Below are 13,190 nucleotides of genomic sequence, written 5' to 3'. Positions count from 1 at the left end.
ATTAAAAAGCCTATTCTGTGAGTTCAGAGAGGAAAAATAACACTATCTTCCCAGTCCCTCCTTTAAGCGTTGATCCATCTCTGCTGGACAACAGGACTCTAAAAAGTATGAGTGTCCCTCAAACAGATATGGAGCTGTCTAAAAGAACCAAAATACAATGCATACAATGCATGCTTAAATTTGAGTCTCTTTCTTGATTAGACATGGATTTTTTTTTCTATCTTGCATGTATTCTAAACCCAATTTATCCTGTTTGGGGTCATGGGGTTGCTGGAGTCTACCCAGATGGGTGAAGGTGGGGTCCACCCTGGACAGTTCACCAGTCCATCACTGGGGCCCACAGAGACAGACAACCGACACTCACACCTACAGGACAATTTAGAGTTAACAAATTAACCTATGATGCATGTTTTGGACAGTGGGAGGGAAAATGAAGTGTTTGGAGAAAACCTTTGCATGTACAAGGAGAACATGCAAACTCCACATAGAAAGGCCCCAGCTGGGATTTCTACCTTCTTCAGGATTCAAATCAGGGGCCTTCTAACTGTGAGGCAAGAGTGCTTATCACTAATGAGCAATGTGCAGACTTATGCTGCGGACACACCGGCCACTTGACAGGCATTTAAGAACGCGTGGTTTGCCCATGGTGTTCACAATGGACAGGCAGGGAGGGGCTTCTTCCTCTTTTTTTTTTTTCCGCAACTGTTTATTATTGCATATCCGCCAGGTACAGTTGGAAGAGTCTTGGTGCGAAATGTCGAAGCGGTGCAAATTGTGTTAATCTTGCTCCAGACTTTTTCTTTCACAGCTCAATAATGATACATGAAAGACTAGGTCTCATAGAACTCTGGCCGGGAAAATAAAGGAATGAATCATTTCTCCTCCAATATCAATTTTCAAATGATTGGCACTTACGTGAATTAAAAGGGACGTCATCCACATGACACTACCAAAACCGAGTTCGTGGTGGGTCAAAGTTTAACCTGGTTTAACTTTCAACTCACGTTCAACGGCCTAGCATTTTGTATGTAGAGCCCGAAAACAGTCGTAGAAACTTGTGCAGCTACGCGTGAACGTGAGGGTTTTGAACACAGAAGCCCAAAACGCACATTTACATTGACTTCATAGGAAGTGTCCACTTGAATGTGGCAGGTGTAAACGTAGAACGTGAGACCCATACTCGTAGTGCTAACCTGACTTTGCACAGCCTTCCCCATGAAGAAGGAGGCGACATCTGGCGGCATGACATTCTGGAGGAGGAGCTTGTTAACGTTCTCCATGGTCTCCATCTCCTCCTGCTCAGTCTTGAAGCATCGCTCCAGTAGGAAGTCCACACGGCTGCTCAGCTCATCCTGACAACCCGGACACCAGCGCAGAAGTCAAACACAGAGAGCACATTCAAGCTTTGACATTGGGGGTGACGTGCACAGACCCACCTGTCGGGCCAGGATCAGACACATCACGTAGAAGACCACCAACCAGACTCCAGACATGATCTGAGGGTCCTTCAGCACCCCAGGTCTGTTCACATGCACACACACGTGACAGAACTCAACATTTATGTGTGAAGGAGACACTCACATGTTGGGCTACAAAAGGAGGTGAATTAATGATGGTAATTTGAACCTGCAGATAAGGATTCACATGGGGGGCAGAAACTTAAGACTGAGTACACGATTTCTGACAGACTAACACAAGAGTATTGTGTATTTTTATCAGATGGGGGGACTCATGTGTCTCTTCTACACTGAGCTCGGCACACCCTCATGCACGCTGATCATTGTGAATCTGCAGGATGCTTGTAAGTTCCCATACGCACATTGAGCTCAACTTGCACACTAAAATGCACAGAAACACTCAGCGTGAGCTTGCATACAAGTCCTTAGTATGACAGGAGGAGTGCTTAAAATGCATGTGAGAACTCAATGTGCACAAGAACATGTAGATAAGAACTCAGCATCCACATATATGTACATGGGGAAGCTTAAGGTGCACATGGATGTTTCCGTGCCAGCTCACTTTGCGTGTGACAGGTCAGCATGCACATAAATGCACGTGTGAGAGCTCAGGGGCACATAAAAGCATATGTTAGAGCTCAGTGTGCACATGAGCATGCACATGGGCCTCGGTGTGCACTTGGGTACTCACCAACATTATGCAGATTGACAAGCCAAAATAACGCTTTAAAGTTTTATCTGTTCACTCTGTTTCTAAATGAAAAACCTTCGTAGATGATAAGAAGCTGGTTTGTGCTGAATGTTTCTGTAACAGCATAATGAAAGTGTGAGAAATCTGATTCACTCACTGAGATATTTCTCCAACAATCAGATTTGTAAATCTGATTTTGAAAAGTTTTTTTTCTTGTCTTTTAAAAGAAACCTTGACTCGAGCCTTCTTTGCTCCTAGCTATTGCAGAATTGTACAGCTTCACAAACATAAAAAAACAACCTAAAACAAGTGAAAGCACAGTCTGAATGGTGGGTCTGTGTGGATGAAACGTTTCTGTCTTTTCAAGCCCTTGAATGGGACGGAATGAAGGCGGAGTTTATGCAGAACTGCATTTTGACCAGCTCCTGAGGCGTGACCATGCAGGAACAAACTGGACTCACCTGCTCTGGTAAAGGAAGTGTGGAGAATTTCAAAAGAAAAGTTCTATGAAACACCTTAACTTCCTCATTTCTGGGAAATCCTCAATTCAAAGCAGCTGTTACCACACTCTGACTGTTGATTCAGGTAATCAGCAGCGAGCAGTGCTGGGAGAGCTTCTAACAGGAAGCAGGAGGAGGTTTAAAGAACAGCCCTGCTTCATTTGGATGGGTATGAAAAAATAAATTACATAGATTTATATTTCTTGCAGATGTGATTTTGATTCCTAAAATCCCTACATTAAAGCAACTTCTTGGAAATTTAAAACTGAAACAGGCTTTTGTATTAGTTACTATTACATATAAAAGCAAAGTTTTATAAATAAAGATTTGTTTGTAAGAACAAATGTAATTTATAAGAATAAATGATTACACCTTCATATTATAGAGAATAACTGGAGCCACTTAAGTGCTTTTTAAGTCACTTAATCTTCAGCATCTTTGGATAATCTTTAGTTAAAACACTAGTTAGTTTTTTCAATACCAAAAAAAGTATCCTTTTTAATGGAAAAGGAAAGGCAGTGATAGCCGGCCCAACTCTGGAATACCAGGACAGACTTTGGGACTTTGTCCCTTTTTAAAAAAAACAAAAAAAACTGCAGGGTTCTGTTTCGCACTACTGTCAGTCAATCTGATGTTTGCAGTTGCTTAGCTGCAAACCAATTCTCTAAGTTTGATTATTTTTGACTGAAACTGTTTTGTTATTGATTTTTCCATGAAAGTCAACCACAGAAATCACAAGAAGTTATCTGGGCAAAAAGAGAATGCCCCTCAAAGATGAGGTACTATCCGATTGTAGAACACAAATCTTCTAACTCACATTGTTTGATTGTAAACCAGGCGAATGAGGCACTTTGAGGCCGGGGCATAAATGTACAAGAAGAGGGTCAAGTACACCACCACAGCCAGGGTGAGGAGCAATGCCTTCACAGAGAAACAGGTCTGGATGAAGACCATGGCCCCCAGCATGGCCATCAGGCAGCAGTAGAGGTAATACTGAAAAATTGAACACAGGAAGGGGGTGGGGGTTGTTAAACAAACAGGTGAGGTGTGAAAGAGCTGCAGGTGAAAGTGTCAGACAATAGACTGAGAAAATAAGCATCTAATGCAAACATGCAAACAACATGCAAAACGGTTAACGAACACAAAGTCACTTTACAGTTCTTAGCTAACGTGGACGAAAGGGAAGAGGTGGAAGGGGTGGGGGTAAACAGATGATGTCATGAACCAGAACAGGTGAAAATCAGAGGATCACAGCAGATATGGGGAAAACTGTACAGGGTACACGGGTGGCCCACAGGAGGTTTTAAGATCGTAGACCACTCGGCGAGCCCGTAGGGTCAAAAATGTTTGTGTATATATATTTTTTCTATTATTGAAGCCACTAACTGAGTGAACATTTGTTTTAATATACAAAACATTCAAACAATTATCTATGGAAAATGTGTGAGGCATTGATCATCAAGGTGAAGGCTACAGACTGTAAAAGACAGTGCCGTGGAGGATGCTCTTGCATATTCCCGCTCATGGCAAGGGGTGGAGCCTCAGCTTTTGTGGGCTGGTCTGAGCAGTCCTATAGGAAATTTAAAATCTGGAATGGGTAATGTTTGTCCCCCCATACCCATGCAGGCATCTACAGATCATGTCGACTAATATTTACAATGCAATTTACTTAAATCCCTTTCTTCCATCTTTGGTTCGGGGGGGGGGGGGGGGGGGGGGGGCAAGTTGTTTGTTCTGGTGGTTTGGTGTATTTTTTTTTCATTTTGTTGGGGTTTGTTTACATGTTTTTGTCCTGTGTTGTGAGTGCAGGTTCCTCCTCCCAGTGAACAAACTATCCTCAAAACACAAAAAAGAGGACAGAAAAAACATACAGGTATAGCAATATTATTAAAATTCTGAGGGATTTTTTTGGGTAACATTAATCAAAATATGAATAAACAAAATAGGTCAAAAAGATTTAAAAAATGATTTATGATGACAGGAAGACTTTTACTTTCAACTTTCTTCTCTTGTGGTTAGCATTTGGAATGCATATCTCTTCCAAAAAATGTCTACCAAGATCACAGAGTGCTACACATCATTTATTCTTTATATTTTCTGCCCACTATGTTTAATTGCAGCATCACAGATATTTTAAATGAAGGATAAATGGAGAATTCCAAAATGAGAGACAAAGGAATCATCAAAGCCAGTCTAAAAGAGGAGCAGGAGCTGAGTGGAAGAACTCACAGGAAGTGTGTAGAGATGGAGGGCCTCCATCTGTGTGATGTTTGTGGTTGAGTTGCAAGTACGAAGGATGTCCAGGAATATCTGAGGAACATCCAGACACAAAAAAACGTGAAAACACGCCCGCTCTCAGAATTGGGGGTGGAGAAAAGAACGTAACAGGAGCTCACAGAGTTTAGGAAGGCCATGAGCAAAGTGATGAGCACACAGAAGATGACCAAGAAGAGCCTTAGTGCCGCCTTGGTGGAGATGCTGTGTGACAGTCTCAATATCATCTGATGATTCTGCGGGGTTTTGGAGCGCCATTTCTGGGAACAAGCCAAGTTCTAACAACTGTCAAGATCATTCAACCACACCACTGAAACACCTTTATATGAGAAACACCATAAGAATAAATTTTTATCTTCAGCGGATCCTGATTGGCAACAAATCACGTTTCCTTTAGATTTAATGTTGTTCCTGCACGTTGTCTTGCAGGTGTAGAAAAATGGTGGCATGTTAAAAAAAATTCTGAATGAGAGATAGATAGATAGATAGACAACTTTATTTATCCATTTGGGAGGTTCCCGCATGGAAATTGACAAATTTCCCACTCTGAAAACCCACTCTGGATGTGACAGAGTGTCCATAAGGGAACTAAGAGCTTCCAGTTTTTATCTGGAGGTCTTGGTCATAGGAGCTGTTAATCCTAATGTGACTGATCTTTCTTCTAAAAAGTCAATTTTCTGCTATTATAAAAAAAAGAAAAAAATTAACAGAAGAAAGGTTTGATATATTAATGCGTCTGAGCAGTAAAAGTATCTCCAGAAAATTAGTTACTTTTTTTTTAAAAGGGTAGCTGCCATTCAAATGCCCCCATAAACAGAAATTATATTTACCGTACATGTTGGTCGTATTCACCAAGGAAAGACAATATTCTGAAATTCTGCAAAAGCACTTTTTTTCCTTTGTAAATGTTTAGAAAAACAAATTCTAAATACAATCCTCAGTGGTCAATGTTATCACTTTTTCCTGCAACACAATCACCACAAATTTCTAATGACACATTGTTTAATAAAATGTATCATCCCAGCTGTCTTTTTCTCATATGATCACTTTTGACATCATAACATCTTTATCACCATTCAGGGTCTTTACAGTATTATCTAAATGTGAGGGCATTCTAGGAAATTTTGAATCAAAAGTTCAAAGCTACTGAGTGGAACCCATTGGAATGCATCTTTACGTATATGTAAATGGAGTTGGACGTGATATGGTGTAACAAGCCCCCTGGTGGTTACCAACTTCAGAACTGAAATCAACAGTATGACTTGAAAATTTTCACTGCATCAATATCAACTGTCTTGAGGGGGGGATTTTCATGTATATATTCTTTTTATATTTTAAGCCTAAAATTATGTACAAATGGAGGCCTGGTCTGCAATTTTTTTTCTTCAATAACAAAAGTTTATTATTGCATTCAGCCTTTTTGAGGTGACGCCCATAAAAATCTGCAGTGTAAGACGAAACCAACGTCTTCTGCGTACCTCAAAGTATCCAGAGAAAGCGATGAGCAGAAACAACGCCATAACTGGAAAAGTGACTCCATAGGAGATGGCCATCTCATTATTCCTGGAAGCACAGAAATGTTCCTGTTAGCCAAAAAAAAGTAAAACATTCGTTTTAGTTTTTTTTACCTTGTTTTTTATGTTCGTTTCAGATTTGGCCCAATGTGAATAAATGAATTGTGGTATTGACAGATGAACATCTACATACTGTGGCGTGTAAACACCATTAGAAACCCTGTTATCAGATGGCTATAACTCAGAGAGCAACGACAGTTAAGCCATCTAAAGGTAGTTAAACTTGATTATACAAATCTGGAAAAAACCCCACAATGCTTCAAAACTCAAAACGAAGGTAAATGTCAAAGTTGTAAATTCTTAGAGCAAAAAAACGGCACTGGAGAAGTACTGAGAACTTCTTAGTATCAGAATGAGTTTATTGTCATAATGCTTACACAACAAAATTTCGGCTGGACTGCCCTGCCCAACACATATAAAGGAAAAACAGTGGCAACAAGAATAATTAAATAATATATTAAAATCACATTTGTGCAAATGCTGCAACTTTAGTCCAAACCTCTGGTTATGAAGGCATTTTTACATAAATTGTAGTCTTACTGGTGTCTTATTGAGTCTTATTAAGTAAAACCCTTCATTTAGGCAGAGGAGTCCCTGCTCTACCTGCAGGACTCTTTGTGCTTGATTCAGCTGTCTGTGGGAGGGGCTAAGTAACCATCAGTTGATCTTTGAGAAGAGTTAAAGTATGTGTTCTACAATAGACTCTCCATTATTCGTCACAACCACATATTTTTGTTGTATATTTTGTCCCCTCTTTTTTTCTTTAAAAGTTAAAAAAAAACCCTATGCTGATGACACTCTGTTCTTCCTTTTTGTTTTTCCAAAAATGTAACTAGGAATTTGGAAGTCATCTTTGACAACCCTCTGAGCTTTAAGGAAGACTTTTCTGCCGTTCCCCTTGTGTGCTTATTTCCTCTGTACAATGTTTGAAGGATCAGAGCCGGTCTTACAGTTTATGCCACACAAATTCTTGTGCCGGCATTTGTCATCTCTTGGCTTGATTACTGTAAAGCACTTCTTATAGGGCTACTAGCCTGCACACCCAAGCCTCAACACTGGAGGCAAATGCCTCATTTTTAACCAACCAAAAAGAACTCTTGTCACTCCTCTCTTCATGTCTTTGCACTGGCTTGAATAATCTCAGACTGGTTTCTTGAATATGACAATGAGTTCACTGTACTCAAATGACCTCCTGTCACCAGATCTCAAACCAGTAGAACCCCTTTGAGGGGTACTGGAATAGAAGAACCAGCTCAGTGGTCATGTGGTGTTAGGATCCCCCCTGAGATTGGAAGGTTAAAAACTCAAATCCACGCCAAGTCATACTAAAGACTAAAATGGGACCCATGCCTCCCTTTTTGACACTCAGCATTAAAGGGCTGTATTTGTTAAAGCACCAAAGGGTTTCTGAGCTCAGCTGTGTCTGCAAGTCACCGCTACCCCAGGAGATGGGTCAAATGCGGAGAACAAATTTCATACACCTAGGTGCGTGACAGCTAATGAAACTTTAACTTATTTGCCCGCATCAGAATCAAAGCACACTTGCCTTCAAGATGGTAAACTCAACAACTCCTCTGTACCTGAACCCTCTGGCCCAGGTTTATACCCGTGCATGCACAAGTCTGGTGGTTTGGCAAAAGATCAAATGCTAAACTTTTCAGGTCTCTGATCCAAAAGTGGTAGAATGACCTACTCATCTCAGCATGCAAAGCGACATCATTTGCAATTTTTAAGAAAAAGCTTAAAACCAAATTATTTTGCAACTTCCTAGTGACTAAAAAATGTAATAATAATAATAAAAAAATAGCTATACTGTGTGACCCTGACCTAGTTCTTTGCTTTGTTTTTTCCTTATTTGTTAATTTAATTGGATAAAAGCATCTGCTAAATTAACTTAATCTAAATCTACATCTAAAATTAACAATGAAATCTTTCAGCCTGAAACTATTCTGCTGATATGAGGAAAGGACAACGGATAAAATGTTTGGACTTATATCTTGTGGCTCTGTGCATGCAGGCTTTAAGATTATTCTTACTTTTCAGAGACAAGCATCTGGACAGTGAAGGCCGTCCCAAAGATGGCAAAAACACAGCTCATGGAGAGGTACAGACCCCCCACCTCTGATAGGCGGAACTGCAAAACAAACCAGAAAGAGAGCCCGCCATCAGTCCTCTTATTACACAATTCTTTTCCAAAATATCGAGAAGAGTGGCGCTCTGGTGTCAGACAACAGGAAGAATGTACCTGTTTTTCCAAGCTCAGGTTATTGAAAAACAAAGTTAAAAAGTTGAGTTTCTTTGCTTTCCTCCTGAAACAAAAGACAACCACAGTCAGAAACAGAAAGAACATGGGTTGGATATCACTGTCAAACTGCTAAATCATTTCTATTCATAAATTCATGATTCCATTTCAATGAATGGCCTATATTTGAAAGTTTGCCTATGAAAATAGATAGGTTGTTATTGTTTTAATAAAAAACGAATAATTTCATTTGTTTTAAACCTAATTTTTCAGGGGATCCTTTTGTTATAAGAACTGTTTAAACACTCATTAGCCACTTTATTAGAAACACCTCTCCAACTGATTAATGCAAATTTCTAATCAGCCAAATCACAACAGCAATTTATTGCATTTAGGCATATAGACACAGCCAAGACAATTTGTTGCAGTTCAAACTGAGCTTTAGAATGGAGAAGAAAGGTGATTGAAGTGACTTTGAATGTGGCATGGTTGCTGGTGCCAGACTGACTGGTCTGAGTATTTTAGAAACTGCTGGGATGACCAAAGATCTACTGGGATTTTTACCCACAACCATCGCTAGGGTTTACAAAGAATGGTCTGAAAAAGAGAAAATATCCAGTGAGCTGCAGTTCTTTGGGCAGAAATGCCTTGTTGATGCCAGAGGTCAGAGGAGAATGGCCAGACTGGTTCCAGCTGATAAAATGGCAACGGTAACTTAAAAACCCACTGGTTCCAACCGAGGTCTGCAGAAGAGCATCTCTGAACGCACAACACGTCAAACTGTGAAGCAGATGGTTTACAGCAGCAGAAGACCACAATGAGTGTCACTCCTTTGAGATAAGAACAGGAAACTGAGGCTACAATTCACACAGGCTCACCAAAACTGGACAATAAAAGATTGGAAAAACATTGTATGTTTTGATGAGTCTTCATTTCTGCTGCCAGATTCGGATGGTAGGGTCAGAATTTGCCATCAACAACATGAAAGCATGGATACATCCTGCCTAGTATCAATGGTTCAGGCTGGTGGTGGTGGTGGTATAATGGTGTGGGAACATTTTCTTGAAACACTTTGGGCCCCTTAGTACCAATTGAGCATGGTTACAACGCCACAGCCTTCATGAGTATTGTTGCTGACCATGTCCATCCCTTTAGGACCATGTCATAAAGCTGGAATCCTCTCAGACTGGTTTCTTGAACATGACAATGAGTTCACGGGACTCAAATGGCCTCCACATTTACCAGAATGTCATGTCAATATGGACCAAACTCTCTGAGGAATGTTTCCAGTACCTTGTTCAATCTATGCCACCAAGGATTAAGGCAGTTCTGAAGGCAAAAAGGGGGTCCCACATGGTACCAGCAAGGTGGACCTAATAAATTGGCCAATGAGTGTGTATATGGACAAAATAGCCTATTTTATAGTTGTAGCAGGATGAGGACAGAGGTACCCTGCAGTTTCCAGAGTGTCCAGTGATCCCCGCACGCTGGGAACAGTGGCAACACTGAAACAAAACAATAACAGTATTTAGTATTGTATGCTTTGCAGAAGAGATCTCAGGTGTTCAACCTGCTTCTTACCTGCTTGCGTTGTCTTCACAGCAGTCTCCACTCTGCTTTAAAGACACAAACATTAATGTATTATCAACAAACATACAAAGTTTAAAGTGAAACTGACAGATGGATCGTACAGCAGATGGCTGACGTGGCCTTGTGATGCCTTGTGAGGCCTTCCTTCTCTTCTTGGAGTGCTTCACTCCAGGGTTGCTCAGGTCTGCAAAAGGGTGGATGTTCTGCCAGGACTGGAGGTACTGTGACATGCGCATGGATGCACGCTGCCTGTTTTCCAACGATACCAGGTTGCTGACCTGAAGTGAGGGAAAACAGAGCTCATTTTCTGGAAGCGGGATTTTGAAGATGCTGGGTGAACATTACTTTCCCTCAGTATACATTTCATTGATTTATTCACTAAATGTCGTTTGAACAGTGTCTGTGTTAGTCACCCACCGGGTTAAGCTTGCAAGAACTGCTGCGCGGCTTGTTGGGGTCAATAACCAGATATGTTTTCCTTCCTTTCAGAAGTGGATCCCGAGTCTCTCCTTCTCCGTTCTCCACCTTGTAAGCTCCATCCAGGTGGTGCAACGTGTCCTCTGTGATGTGCACTCGTCTACACCAGAAAAAAGAATGTGTTAGTTTTACTGCCCAAGTGTCAAAAGTTGTTGAAAAGCCAGCTGAAGACCCACCCTGGAAGACCTCCAGACTCCATATGATTGGCAAGAGTGACATCATCCGACCACACATCATACTGCCACTTCTTCTGACCAATTACGCCACAAAGTACGTTGCCCGTGTGAATGCCCACACGCATGTTGATGTCCACGCTTGTAGCATCTCTCAAATCGCTGCAAAGAAGTAAACTTGGTGACCCCACCTGCTCAAAAAGTCAAAGTACAAAAAAAAAAAAAAAAAAAAAAAAAGTACAGTGGTGCCTCGCTATATTGCGGTTCACCTCTTGCAGTCCCGCTGTTTTGAAGATTATTTCAGTGTAACTTTGCCTACTTTTCTTATTAAACAGTGCACTGTGTTCTGCAGGCTACAAGGTGGTTAGCGCTCTTGCCTCACAGCAAGAAGGCCCCTGGTTCAAGTCCTGGCTGGAGGATCTGAAACCAATGGGGGACCAATGGGGACCAATGGGCCCCTTTCTGTGTGGAGTGTGCATGTTATGATCTCCCTGTACATGCATGTGTCTTCTCCAGGAACACCGGCTTCCTCCCACTGTCCAAAAATATGCGTCATAAGTTAATTGGTTACTCTAAACGTACAAACGTGGAACTGCAATCCCCAAGCTCCCTGCTTTGCTCTATTCTGATGCATCCACTTGTAGAGGACTACATCCATGTACGTCTCTGCTTTCCTCGTCTGAGTTGGCATCTGGTTAAAAACTATATGGCCGAATAGCTCTGATTTTGTCCGCCATTTTTGTTGCAAGGCTAATGTTAGGTTGGGGTTGTTGGCTGTAAGATAGCAGGAGAGTATTTAAACAGATGAATGATGGGAAATTGGGGCTGTGCTTACTCTGTGCCAACGGTCCCGCCCACAACTCTCAGGTGAATTTTTGATGAACTACTGCTGCTCTGCAGAAACTACGTCCTAGAAAACAACTCAGGTTTTATAGATTTGACCTAAAAACAGCATAATCTTAATTAAGAGACCACTTTGAAAATAGATCAAAAGATGGTTGGAGTGGGACTCTGAAGATGTTTAGGGCTCAGACTGCTGCATGTGGCTGTGAGTTGGAAGGATTTATAGATCAACCACAGACTTCAGCAGGTTTGAGCCCCTTCCCTTTCGTCTGGATGTGTCTCTGGCGGTCTGACTGTGTAATGTTGTACTTGCATTCACTCCAACTTTTCTCATTTCAATCACTTGTGAGAATTGAGGTTAAAACATGAAGATGAACCTTTTTGTGCTATTTTTCTGCAGACACTGCCGAAATAATGTTTGTCATTTAAATCTGTCACCTCAACCCTGATTTCAAGTTGATGTTTTTTCCATTAAGGTATTTAAAAAAAATGCAGCATGAAAGTGTGATTACATCCAAACACTGTTTCTTTACTATTCTCAGATGCTCCTGTGAAACTCCACAGATGATTTCTGAAGGCGAGAAATGGCCTCACTCACCTGATGGCTGCACACATGTCCAGTCCCATCTTTACACAGTTCTTGGCATGGGTAGGAATCGGGTCGGGCAGACCCGACACGCAGTAGTAACAGTCTCCCAGGATCTTGATGCGAAGACAGCCGTTCTTCTAAACAGACAGAAGGGGAGGGGTCAGAATAGACACACTGCTGCTTGGTTCAGAAAGCCGGATCTCGGTCATATGTTACCTTGGCGATGTCATCAAATCTACCAAACAGCTTGTTGAGTACAGCGACCAGCTCCTCCGGGGTGCACGTGCTAGCAAGCTTGGTGAAGCCCACGATGTCAGCGTACAGAATGCTGAAAGACGCCAAAAGAAGACATCAGACATGTGATGGCAGCAGATCTTTATCTGGAGGACTATGTAGCCTCAGATCAGCAGAAGACCTTGTACAGTAGGGGCTCGCAATTCTGCCCAGCAAACCCTGTGACACACAAACTTACCAACTGTACTGAATCTAAGACATCCTAGCAAACAAAAGATTGAAGACTCATAAACGGTTAAATAATAAATAATCTGATAAAACTTTAATTTAGAATTAGTGGAAGAAGATGAAAAACACAAAAAGGAAGAAAACGATATGTTTAATGCCCCAAAAGGATTAGAAAATTAGTAAATGATGAAGTCATAAAGGTAAAAATAACTGAAAAAGGACAAAAGGTGTTTTTTTTAAAGGCAAAATTTAGAAAAAACAAGCTAAACTTCTGTTGATTTATATAAATCTAAACAGTATTTAGAGTTGCTGAAACTC

The 13,190-nt window shown here is 41.2% G+C and overlaps 1 protein-coding gene across 4 annotated transcripts in view; it reads right to left on the bottom strand.

The window, feature by feature from the left end:
• Window positions 1-13,190, bottom strand: part of LOC101167828 (adenylate cyclase type 2) — a 38,698-nt gene that overhangs the window by 5,136 nt on the left and 20,372 nt on the right. For 2 of the 4 annotated variants that reach the window (XM_078935945.1, XM_078935946.1), the window contains 15 exons: window positions 12,627-12,738; window positions 12,420-12,547; window positions 10,982-11,140; window positions 10,746-10,905; window positions 10,430-10,606; window positions 10,320-10,354; window positions 10,190-10,243; window positions 8,742-8,805; window positions 8,533-8,630; window positions 6,401-6,485; window positions 5,045-5,182; window positions 4,878-4,958; window positions 3,466-3,641; window positions 1,437-1,521; window positions 1,194-1,352 (listed from right to left, as the gene is read on the bottom strand). In XM_078935945.1, coding sequence (XP_078792071.1) covers window positions 1,194-1,352; window positions 1,437-1,521; window positions 3,466-3,641; window positions 4,878-4,958; window positions 5,045-5,182; window positions 6,401-6,485; window positions 8,533-8,630; window positions 8,742-8,805; window positions 10,190-10,243; window positions 10,320-10,354; window positions 10,430-10,606; window positions 10,746-10,905; window positions 10,982-11,140; window positions 12,420-12,547; window positions 12,627-12,738 — 1,711 coding nt within the window. The remainder of the gene's footprint in view (window positions 1-1,193; window positions 1,353-1,436; window positions 1,522-3,465; window positions 3,642-4,877; window positions 4,959-5,044; window positions 5,183-6,400; window positions 6,486-8,532; window positions 8,631-8,741; window positions 8,806-10,189; window positions 10,244-10,319; window positions 10,355-10,429; window positions 10,607-10,745; window positions 10,906-10,981; window positions 11,141-12,419; window positions 12,548-12,626; window positions 12,739-13,190) is intronic. The other 2 variants (XM_004079977.5, XM_011487654.4) reach the window with 1 other exon arrangement.

Source organism: Oryzias latipes, chromosome 18 (assembly GCF_053564925.1).
Source record: "Oryzias latipes strain Hd-rR chromosome 18, Olatipes_Hd-rR_3.1".
NCBI classification, from domain to species: domain Eukaryota; kingdom Metazoa; phylum Chordata; class Actinopteri; order Beloniformes; family Adrianichthyidae; genus Oryzias; species Oryzias latipes.
The sequence above is the reverse complement of the archived record's forward strand: the minus strand, read 5'-3'. Positions and strand labels throughout refer to the sequence as shown.